The sequence below is a fragment of the Osmerus mordax genome, chromosome 8 (genome assembly GCF_038355195.1).
Source record: "Osmerus mordax isolate fOsmMor3 chromosome 8, fOsmMor3.pri, whole genome shotgun sequence".
In the NCBI taxonomy this organism is placed as follows: domain Eukaryota; kingdom Metazoa; phylum Chordata; class Actinopteri; order Osmeriformes; family Osmeridae; genus Osmerus; species Osmerus mordax.
Window position 1 is genome coordinate 2,788,366 of NC_090057.1, and position 11,816 is coordinate 2,800,181.

Here is an 11,816-nt window from a genome sequence, read left to right on the forward strand (position 1 = left end):
CAGCCCTCATGAGGCAGCCAGACTGAACACCAGCCCTCATGAGGCAGCCAGACAACACCAGCCCTCATGAGACAGCCAGACTGAACACCAGCCCTCATGAGGCAGCCAGACTGAACACCAGCCCTCATGAGACAGCCAGACAACACCAGCCCTCATGAGACAGCCAGACTGAACACCAGCCCTCATGAGGCAGCCAGACTGAACACCAGCCCTCATGAGGCAGCCAGACTGAACACCAGCCCTCATGAGACAGCCAGACAACACCAGCCCTCATGAGACAGCCAGACTGAACACCAGCCCTCATGAGGCAGCCAGACTGAACACCAGCCCTCATGAGGCAGCCAGACTGAACACCAGCCCTCAGGAAGCAGCCAGACTGAACACCAGCCCTCATGAGGCAGCCAGACTGAACACCAGCCCTCATGAGGCAGCCAGACTGAACAGTGATAGGAGAGGAAGAGCCATGCATACCAAATCAGCCATCCACAATAAAAAAACACACACCACATGCACACACACACACATCACCATATCAGTCAGGGGCGGCCAGGGTCTGTCTCCTCTTTATGACATCATCCGCAGAGCATGGGAGGGGGAAGTAGAGAGCTCCCCGCTCTCTACTTCCTGGGGTAGCCCACCAATGAGATGAGGGGAGGTATGAATTGAATACTCATCTACTTTTTATTTTACAGGAGGAGCAGCCAATCAGCTCACAATTCTGTATCCCACACACATGGAGTGTTAGTGTGTATGGTGAATACAGTCTTCATTCTCTGTCTGCACAGGCAGAGCCCCCAGGCTGGGGCTGCAAGGTCTCCCTCTTCCCACAACTGCTCTCAATCACCTCTCGACCGCTGCTCTGTCAATCACTCTAACATTAGCCTCGAACCAGAGTGGCACACACACGCACACAGAGAGAGAGAGAGAGAGACAGAGAGAGACAGAGAGAGAGAGAGAGAGAGAGAGAGAGAGAGAGAGAGAGACCGGGAGAGAGAGAGAGAGAGAGAGAGAGAGAGAGAGAGAGAGACCGGGAGAGAGGTGGAGTTAGAGACGGGTGTGCAGGGAGAGAGGAGGAGGCCCTGTCATCACCTGCTGGGGGTTCACATGAGTATCTGGCGGAACACAGGCCTCCCAACAAACACACAGACCCCAGGGTGGTGACTGTGTGGGCACCCACCTAATATCAGACGTATTTATTCAACCCCTCCCTCCCCCGCCCCCCCGCCCCCACCCTCCAAGGCTTCACCCTCCAACCGCGCAGCCATCACGCTCCCCTACATCGCTACACACTAATAACCAGCCACTGAGCAGCTGAGAAAGGAACCCAACACACACAGTTTCAGGCATTTCCTGTGAGGAGTAAATCCACACACACACACACACACACTTCCTAAAGTCCTTTTCCCTTTTGCTGAATGTAAAACGTCTCACAGCATCGTCAATCTCCTCCGGTTCAGCTGAAACCACACACACAAAATGTTAACACACACACACAAGTACGTACACACACAGGCGTGCACACACCCAAACACATTCTCTCCCGTTCCTCTATTAGTCTCATGTGTTGGGGCCCAACTCGGCCCAGAGCACTCTTTCATGACTCCATCATTACATCAATAACTCCTCACATTAATCTCAGAACCCTACAGGCCTCTCTAGGCCCAGCGTAGGCCTCCCAGGCAAACTCACAACACACTGTTACTGAGGCCAGCTCACAACCACCCCATCTCCATTGCTTTCCTGTAGAAGGCTATAGATTAACTATTCCCCCCCCCCAGACCCCCACAAGATATCACAGGCAAACAAAGTTTTCAATAGTGAATCTATGGAAGTGCATAAATAACACTTGTTTCCTGTGTGTCTTATTTTTTATTCTGGCGTCTCTTTGGGGCGTTGGTCAGAAACATGAAGCATCATTACTGGTCAGAGTGTTCCGTTTCCAAGCCTGAGGTCTGACCTGCATGTGCAGTGCCAGGCTCTGACTGGAAGCAAACATGTCTAAACACGTCTCGAACCCATGTTGAAACGACCGGAGAACCAGCTGTGCTCAGATCTGGACATAGAGGGAGACATGAACCAGTTGAGGACCTGGGGGGGGGGGGGGGGGGGAGGGAGGGGGGGAGGAAGGGAGGATGGGGGGAGGAGGGGTGTTTAGCCCTCCTCTGTCTGGACAGGAAATCAGGCGCCTTAACCTCTGACCCTGCCCCGGTGTCCTCTGGGAGCTCTGAGGGAGCAGTGTGTGCGTCTCTGGGAGCAGGTTCTCTCAGAAGTGCTCTGACTGACAGATGGAACTGGTCGTCATGGCAGCCTGCGCAGGTGTGTATGTGGGGTTTCCTGCCCCAAGGTGCAGGGGGGATGTTTATGGGCCACAATGCCACCGGGCACCAGGTGCCTCCCTCGTCGCAGGGGGTGTGTGTGGATGGGGGGAGGAGAGGGAGAGCACAGAAAGAGCATGGTTGTAAAAACCTTGGTTGGAAAGATTGAGCATCCATTTTTATCACCTTGGATCACATCCTGGATAAAAAGCTGAAAAATGAGTTTTTCACTCTTCTCTTGTTCTGCCGCTACAGAAGAATAAAAGAATATTGCCTCAGAACCACTTCAGTGCAGATGACATCAGACATTGTTTCACTCGTTTATGAACCAGAAATGTGGGGGTGGAGGGTTAAGGGTCAAAGGTTAATGTTAGACAGTCCCTCTGAAGCCAAGTCTACATTTAAGGGGATAATTATAAATGTTTGGAGGCAAGGGTTAACCAACCAGGCCCTCTCCACACTCCTCCAAACATTTTGGATGGATCCATGCAACTCAGCCTCAGGTCCAGTTGATTACACACAGACAATACATCAATTCCCCATATCCACCCGCCCCCCCCCGCCCCCCCCGAACCTGATATTCGTTCTGTTTGTTTACATGTTTACTTTGGAATGTTGAGCATGCAAGGAGCTGGGAGGGGGAATATTCCCTACCACAGACCTCTACAGACCCAACAACGATAATTACATTTGAACCGTTTATAAAGGTTAGTAGAATGATACACTGTGAAACTATTAACAATTTCTTTGGTTATTTTCTTGTCCATTTGCTGCCCAATATAATACTGAGAAAACAGGGCATTAGGGCTTCATGCATATCCAACTCTTATAAGGGATGAAGTTTCCTGATGGGAGACCTAGCGACGATGTCCTAATTCAGATGTCAGGATAACTGACTGTTTACCGAGAGAGAGAAGAGAGAGAGAGAGAGAGAGAGAGAGAGAGAGAGAGAGAGAGAGAGAGAGAGAGAGAGAGAGAGAGAGAGAGAAAGAAAGAGCAAGAGCGAGAGAATAAAAGAAAGAAATTGAAAAAGAAAGAAAGAGAGAGTGATGAAAGGGTTGTTAAGTCTGTGACAGAACTTTGGCGCAGACCAAGACACTATTACCGTGGTAACGACAGATTGTGGGGAGTGTCGTTGCAGTCAGTGACAAGCCCATGAGGGAAACATGTGTTTGTGTGTGTGTGTGTGTGTGTGTCTGGCTGTGCTGTTCTGTACACTCATTAGTGCAGACCTATGGTGCAGACTAGCTCCAGTTACAGTAGTAAACGTTTCCTTTGAACTTTTAATAGAGCCCTGAAACCCAACCAGGCCTTAAAACACACAGATCAGCCAGTGAGACAGAAGACACGAAGGACGGAGTCTTGCAGGGGAGGAAGACTGGAAAGTAGAGTAATCAATAAAATGAGAGTGATTAAAAAGATTTAGTCTAAATCTCGGATTAAGCGAGACATTGTAATGGTCCAGGAGCAGACTGCAACTCACACATAAGGAGGTACACACTCAAACACACACTACAGTACGGGTGTCCTTCACCCATCAACACTAATGAAGCATGACATCATAAACACAGACCCACTGATCTGCTTGATGAACAGCCGCCCTGACCAATCACAATCACTCCGGCAGAAAAAAATAAAATAAAAGTTTTAACAGTCATCAGAAGGTCACATCCAGTCACCTATTAGATCTCTACTTGGTTGTGATACATGCCCACGCCCAAAATGCAGTGTTTGTGAGTACGAGCGAGTGAGAGAGTAATTTCCAGCCCTGCAGTAAACAGATGTTTCGTTCTTTATGGGCACTTTATTGCCGGTCGAGAGGTGTGTGTGTGTGTGTGTGTGTGTGTGGGTGTGTGCATGCGCATGTGCATGATATGGCAGCTTTACAGGTGCTCAGCTTCTGTGCGTGTGTGTGTGTGTGTGTGTGCGAGCGCATGCGTGCGTGTGAGCCTGTTTAAAGAAGTGTGTGGGATGTTTAGTGTTCATTTTTTCCTCCTGAGATGGCGATCTTCTACTGTAGAAGTCATCTCATACAGCGCAAGGACGGCGGTGGATGTGGGCAGTGTGCCTGAGGGGACGAGAGGAAAGAGGGACAAGGGCCTGTTTGTTTGACTTTTAGCTGTTTACAGAGAGAATGACTGGAAGCATGAGAAAATACCTCTGAAACAGCTAAGGCTGTACAAAAAGTAGGCCTGTTGGACGGCACAGACTTTTTCATCAGTGTCTTACTGATACTGGTATTAAAACCAAGAAGGTTAATGGACACACTCGCGAACACTTACACACACAAATAACCTTATAACCAAATACTGCTCTTTACAAACGAACCCCCCAGTCAAGGTGGGCCACGGTAGGCCTGTAGGTCTCCCAAAATGCAAGCCATTGGCTTTGACCGTTAGTGAAGCTGAATATTCAGTAAAAACAATTTATCAACCTATAAAAAAACATACCGGAAGAAGAGTTGAGATTATAAGCGAATGGGAAACAACCAAACACGTCAATTAACTGTGTTTTCTCATTATATCATCCGCATCTGTTTTTAACGGGGGGAATTCGGCAAGGAAATAAAACACAATGCTTCTTTGATGCAGGCCTTGCGCAAATCCTTCTCTAAGAAGCGCGTGACAGATGACAGCTCTGGCTGAGAAGGGTGCGCGCAGCGTGTTTTAACGCCTTCATCCATAAATAGAAATATGCGTTTGAAACGCAGAATGGAATAAAAACAATAAAAACACACATGATTTACTGCGTGGGGCACAGGGGGAGGCTGGATATTTCTTGGACAATATGAAAATAAAGCTCCATTAAAACTGGGCTCTGATTGCGGTCTGTATAGCCTATGGAGAGACATGGAGGGCCTCCAAGAGACTGCGAACTTTATTACCTCATCAGAAAGAGAGAGCGAGAGAGAGACAGAGAGAGAGAGAGAGAGAGAGAGAGAGAGAGAGAGAGAGAGAGAGAGAGAGAGAGAGAGAGAGAGAGAGAGAGAGAGGGAGCGAGAGAGAGAGAGAGAGAGAGAGATTCTAACGGCCAGGAACTTTCCGCTCGCCCCGTTTCCATATTGGAACCTTCGGGGCCCTTCTTCTCCCGGTTCCTCTCTGGTACTCTTATCTTTCGTTTGAAACGCCGAGATCTCCTTCTCTCAATCTCGGTCTTTTCTCGACTCTCAGTCTTCAATAAGATGGCTCCCTTCCAGGCACATAACCCACGCGGTTATGAAAATACTGCAGAGCGCGGCATCTCTCTTGGCGGGAGCTCCGCATCAGAGCTCGAGTTTCACAGAGCAAACCGGGGGACCGGCGAAACCCGAGACAATAACAACAAATATGTCCTTGTATTTTTAGGTTTTGATTATAAAGCTCGTTTCACAGTTTAATATTCGAGGCAAGCCAAACAAACGGTGTTCTTTAAATATATCGTTTGATTCAGATAAACAGACGTTTATGGAGTTCCCAAATCATCATGAAAAGTCATAGGCTACAATTGCCTATAGGCTACTAAGTGGTCCTAGACTATACATTAAATCAAGATAGGCTACTGTACAGTAAGCCTATCCTGGTCAATACTTTTCACCACTTTGCTTCACACTGTAGCCAATCTCAAAAAGAAAACTCTAAAAACGAGAATTTGGTGCCAAGTTGTCTAAATGATGAATAATCTCAATCACCCAAATATCCTAGATTTATACAGTACATTACTCATATTGTCTCTATAAAGGTATTGTATTCTCACATCTCTGCATTGAAACAGCATCTTCAAATTCTGTAAATAGGAATATGAAAAAATAACAGAATAATTATCATGAAATTATTAGAAACAAAAAGGTAAATTCATAAACCTAAGCATGTATTGTAGACTATTCTAATAGTTCAGACCTAAAGGCTATCATAATGATAATAATGGCTAACTATGTTATTACGTTCATTACTCTTTGGAAGGCAGTAGTATAATATTGGCCTATTTGAAATAATGATAGTGATTACAATTGTTTTGTTTAGGCCTACAAAATACAGTTGAATAAAAGTCAAGAAAATTATAGCTTTTTGGGTATTATATCCTTATGATAATATTATAATAGCCTACTAGCAATCATAATTATTAATTATATATTATGAAAACAGGTAATCATAATAATACAAATTATTAGGCTAGTATTATTATCTATTAGGAATATTGTTAACATAATAGATAATTACAACATAATGAAGCTAAAAGTAATGCATGTGCCTACAAAACGCCGTTTGATAGACCTTAACTTAGTACAGACCTTAGTTACACCTTAGTACATATGTACTATAAATTAGGCCTGTAGATTATAATCAATAATCATCATTATCTTTCTGTTGTACAGTCATATTACTTACAACAATGTTAGACTACTACTTTTACAGATAGACCCACCAAATATTTTTGTTTTCCCATTAAAATAGTCTATAGTTTCGACCAAATGGAATGTAATCATTTTCCTGACAAAATTACCACAAACCTGTAGGAACACGCTTTTAGGACAACCTGTGGATAACATCGAAGGCCTTGGCTGCCACCTATCGACTTTGAAGACGCTTTTGTAGTTCTCTCAAAGAACTACATATCCCTGCTTTCAATGTTACCATAGCAGCAAAAGGTTGGTGTGAGTCAACCATGGACATTGGAAAGCGGTCTGACCCGCGTGTTAGCAGCGTCCTTGCCGGTAATTTGATAATGTACAAAGACGAAGATGAGCCAGTGGGTCGAGGTGCACAGATATCAGTTGAGCAACAAATCCCGTGCTATTCAAGGGAGATCCAAGTCGCTGGACATGCGGAAATGTCGTGCCAAGCCGACAAGGCATCGATGCGAATCAGCTTAAGCAACAACAAGGAGTCTGTGAACGATGTCTCCAACAGTATATCACGGCGAGTGGAGTACATCCTACAAGCTTTACGGCAGCATGATGTTAAGGTAGACCTAGACATGTAGCCTATAAATCTATATTGGTGGGCCATGAGGGGTCCTAAACTCAGCAAAGAGTTAAATTAGCATTTACAAGAAAAAAAGAAAAACAAGAAAACTTTGATTATAGAAAAAGCTAGATCAATTCCAGGAGGGAATTTTTCACACGTTTTCTTTCAAAGGAGGAGGACATATCGATGAGGAAACACATCCACAGAGAGCAAGACCAGTATCACATGGAGGCAGAGGTAAGTTTTCAATCAACGTTTAAAATCTTAGGTGATCATACTTCCATTTGAACATTGACTTGTTACATGTGTAGTTTATCTGTAGGTTGTGGTCAAGTTCTCCGATTTTGTGAAGATGGAAAGCGTGTGTGCCGTTCTGTTGCTGAAACTGGACAAGAGCGTTTGCGTTGGGATGCCCAAGTTTTACCACAGCGCCGAGGCTATTAGCCAACTGAGGTAGCGTGCTCAAACTCACACACAACACACACACATTGTTTTACATACGATCACGTCTCTGGTGTGTCAGTAACCGTTGGGGTCGTCTATTTCTGCTCTCCCAGGAGAGGCGCGTGTGTTGCAGCCGTGGAAAACGCCCGTTTGAAGGCTTGTGAGATGAGCAGCCGTCTGGAACAGGTGTTGGGGCTCCCCCTGGTGGTCAGGGAGGAGGACGCCAGGGAGTGGACAGATGAGGAAGGGAGAGAGGAACGAGGTGGGAGACCACCACACAGGCCTACCCTCACCGTCTCCTCTCGTGTGTTTGTGTCTTTCAACCTCAGACCCAGGAAGAAGCTATAAAAACTCACTACCCATAATCCAGTGCGGTCAGCAACATGCGCACACACACACACACACACCCACACACACGTTCATCCAAAATATGACGCCAAAGAACATGGATGTACTTCTGTCGTTTATTGCACAAGGTACTAAAGTATTTTGATCTGACACTGGGTACTGGGGGTTTTGTTTGGTTATTCTGTTTTCCTTCACATGTTTGTGAGGTCGAGGAACACAGTTGCTTCAGTCAATCAGACTGGCTCAAAGGGGATTCACCAGTTCGACCAAGACCAGGACCTAACAGAATGTTCATTGTATTTCCTTGAACGGTCCACTTTGATCAGGAACAACAGCCATTTTAAAAAGCACAAGTTTGGTTCCAGCAACACACATTTCTCATCAGCACACAAAGTATTTCGCTTGGGTGAGTCTCTCTCTCTCTGTTTCTTTGTTTCCCTGTCTCTCTCACACTCACACACACACACACACTGCAGCGGTAAGTCCCTTTCCATCGTGTTGGATCTCTTCTCACCTCCCCTCTCACCACCTCAGTCCTCAGGAAAGATCTCCTTGAGCCAAGGCTGCATCACAAACTGCTCCCCGTCAAAGTGTGTGAAGTACTGCTCCAGGGTGGGGATGTCCGGCTGGAACAATCAAACACACGCTCGTTTTCATTTCCGGGTCAGGGGTGAAATGTGTGTGTGTGTGTGTACCTACCTTCATCCCGGTTATCCTCTTCAGTTTTGTCTGGGGCAGGTAGCCCACCATTATCGATGACTGGCCCGGCCCACTGAACACCACCTTATAGTGGGGAGTGTGCTTTGCTGCAACCTCCTGGAAAACACACAGATGCAAACATGCTACCTGACTCGTCACCAGGCAGTGTGTGGCTTGATAGAGGTTAGAGGTCAAATGTGAAAGGTCACAGTGGGGTCTGACCTCAGAGTTGGAGTACACCCTGTTGATCCACTCTTGTGGAGCTCGTAGTTCAGAGTCCCAGGCCACCACCACCCCACCATTTTACCCCGGTTCTCCATCACCACCTGCCCCACCCGCATGAACACGAACGGGGGCCTTGGGCTACGCACAGTTCTGGAGGCTGCACGGAGGGGGAATGGGAGATACCTGTCAGATTAATGGAAGTGTTCTGTCTGGGTCAAGTACACTGGCTACATAGGTTCATTGAAGTCAACTGGCTACATGCAACAGTGTTCTCGCTCTGCTAAGTGCACTGGCTCACACACACACACACACACACACACACACACACACCTCCGAAGTATCCCTGGTCGTTGTCATGGAGAAGAACCTCCAGGGCGGGAGACTCGCCAGGCTCCTCCTCTCCTGTCACGAGCTCCCTGCAAGAAATGCAAAGGCGCAAAAAGCTGGTCTGACTGTACTGCCTTTGACTCAAGTGACTGTCATGAAGTCACAACTATGGATACAAAAGCGAAGTATAGTCCAGCACATCCCCACTCACTGAAACTTGAAAAGTATCTTAGAGAGCCACTCTGTCCAGGCGTCCGCGCTCAGGTAAGTATCGCTCCATTCGTTCCAAACTGCCAAAATTCTGAAATAAACGGGACACTGATGATGACGTCAACTTATCTTGCCGAGTGCGAGTGGCTCTGATCTGCGTCATGTGTCCCGTGTGTACCGTCTGGTTGCATGATAGCGCTGCGCCACCGAGGCTCCGGTCCACCGGGAGATTAGGTACTGCGCCGGTAAAGCGGAAAGGAGCAGTGAGAGCTGCAGTATAGTCGCTGGTGTGAGGTGGGGCATGGCGTCACCTTAAGTGAGAATGTGTAAAACATTTAGGGAGATAATACCTTAAGTTTTCCACTTAATGTTGACTAATTTATATGAACAGTTCAGCCAGATACATTAACATAATACAAATGTAATATGGCACATTGTCCCTGTTTGTAGTCTACTTCCTTTAGCAGTATGTTGACAAGTTACGAAAGCCCTTACCTTACAGGAACTCCAGGATCAAATAAACGTTAAACTGCTGTTATACATTGAGGAAGAGAAAATATTCTGTCTAATGAAGAGACAAGTGTTGTTGCACTTGTCCGTGTAAAGGACATAGGGGAGGGAGTAGAGCTCTGTGTGGAGTTGTGTCTGTGTGGTTCGCCAGTTTGTATTTACATACATTTCAGTTTCGGCCTGGCTGCCACCTGCGTATTTCTATTTCCAAAATTGCCAAACTGGTTATGCGCCCAATAGTGGCAGCCCACGTGCGACTATTGGCAGCCAGCGAGCCTCTTGAATCTCGCCACGTCAGAACCGGATCCAGTTCGCGGACACGCTGTGTCAGTGGCGCGACACCGACACAGGAGGCGGTGTTGTCGCGTGAGGCCCAACCAAGCATTGTGTTCAGAGCACAGTACATCATGTAGCCTATCAATCAAAATTACACAAATGTATAGCTGACATAAACAATCAAGCCAGATGTAGAAACACAACTGTTTATTTCCTTAAAATATCAGTATGAACTAACAGGACATCAGTACTCCCCTACACATACATTCTAGCTTTATGCTTTCTTGCACGAACTCTTTTTTTATATAAAAGTATCCAAACTAACAAAGACAACCCACCCTTCCACCCCCAAAATCCCTCCTCCCCATCCCTTCCCCGGTGGCTAGCATGCAGCCACTTCACACACACCAGTAGACCCTCCCACCCCCCCACCCCCTCTGATCAGAGACCGGCACAGCACGTACAACAGGCCCATAGAAACGTATAAGTCATCAGATATCAGGTATGTATATCATATATATATATATTAGCACAGAGGAGAGTATAAAAGACTTTTTCAGCACATTGTGACACAGCTCAGTGTGGCTGCGCCTGCTAGGACTACAGGAACGTGGGCGTGTGTTGAGTCGGCTGAAGTGAGAGATGTTTCATCAGCTGAGGCCCCCCCCCCCCCTCCCTCCCCCCCCCCCTCCCTCCCCCCCCCCCCCTCCCCAGAGAGCGTGTGTGTGTTTTAGGTATGATCCGGTACTGACTGAACAAATCAACATTCAACAGCCACGGTCTGCCCTCTGGTAGCCACAGACAGATTTTGGCATAAAAGAATCATAATATAAAATTTACAAAGATAAAAACAAACAGTATCGCAGTTCGTCCCCATGTGTCAGAGACAGAGAAAACAATAAACGTGTGTGTGTGTGTTGTAGTGCCTGTCCACACTGGACACAGCTAGTCTGGTTTCAGCCCTCAAAGCAGTCTGGATGCCAGTCCAGTCCAGCGCCATGCATCCAGTGACCAGAACCAGCACACTCTGGGGAGTCCCCAGGCCCCGGCTGAACAAGAAGATCCAAAGTGGGACATGGAGAATCAAGAGGATCCAAAAGAACCGGAGGAGCCAAGGCACAATCAGAACATAGAGTCTGGGATCTGCCTCCAGGTCGTTAGAGGCCCGCTCCAGCCTGTTCAATCCAGTTTGATCTGGGTCGATCCGGTTGGGTCGGGTTAGGCGTGAGAAAGTGCTAGAGCATGCATGGCGGAAATGTGTGTGGTCACCATCAAAACATAGCAGAAACATTTGAAATTATTTTCCTTTTTTTTTTTTTTTTTTTTTTTTAAGAGTTTAAACTCATTTGAAAAATAAACATGGATGCTCCCTACAACTGCATAAAACACTGGTGAGAGAGCATCTCAAAGCTAGACACCAAGCTCAATCCTCTGTACCTAAGGTTTAACTCACAATTACACCTTGGCTATAATAGGATAATATTGACATGGATATTGGTATTGTAACATCAAAAAACAT

General features: G+C 46.7%; 2 protein-coding genes across 2 annotated transcripts; one reads left to right on the forward strand and one right to left on the reverse strand.

Annotated features, from left to right (window-relative positions):
* Positions 1-7,016: 7,016 nt before the first annotated feature.
* irak1bp1 (interleukin-1 receptor-associated kinase 1 binding protein 1) lies at positions 7,017-8,316 on the forward strand. Its single transcript, XM_067241922.1, has 4 exons — positions 7,017-7,256; positions 7,430-7,495; positions 7,581-7,711; positions 7,816-8,316. The coding sequence occupies exons 1-4, from the start codon at positions 7,017-7,019 to the stop codon at positions 8,048-8,050; spliced, it is 672 nt and encodes a 223-aa protein (XP_067098023.1). The 3' UTR covers positions 8,051-8,316.
* Positions 8,317-8,429: 113 nt separating this feature from the next.
* Positions 8,430-10,163, reverse strand: si:dkey-261l7.2 (uncharacterized protein LOC569751 homolog). The gene is given in 8 exon segments (XM_067241921.1): positions 8,430-8,676; positions 8,750-8,866; positions 8,972-9,048; positions 9,051-9,131; positions 9,305-9,390; positions 9,513-9,602; positions 9,690-9,822; positions 10,007-10,163. Coding segments are annotated over 7 exon segments (672 nt in total). The 5' UTR covers positions 9,815-9,822; positions 10,007-10,163; the 3' UTR covers positions 8,430-8,580.
* Positions 10,164-11,816: the final 1,653 nt, after the last annotated feature.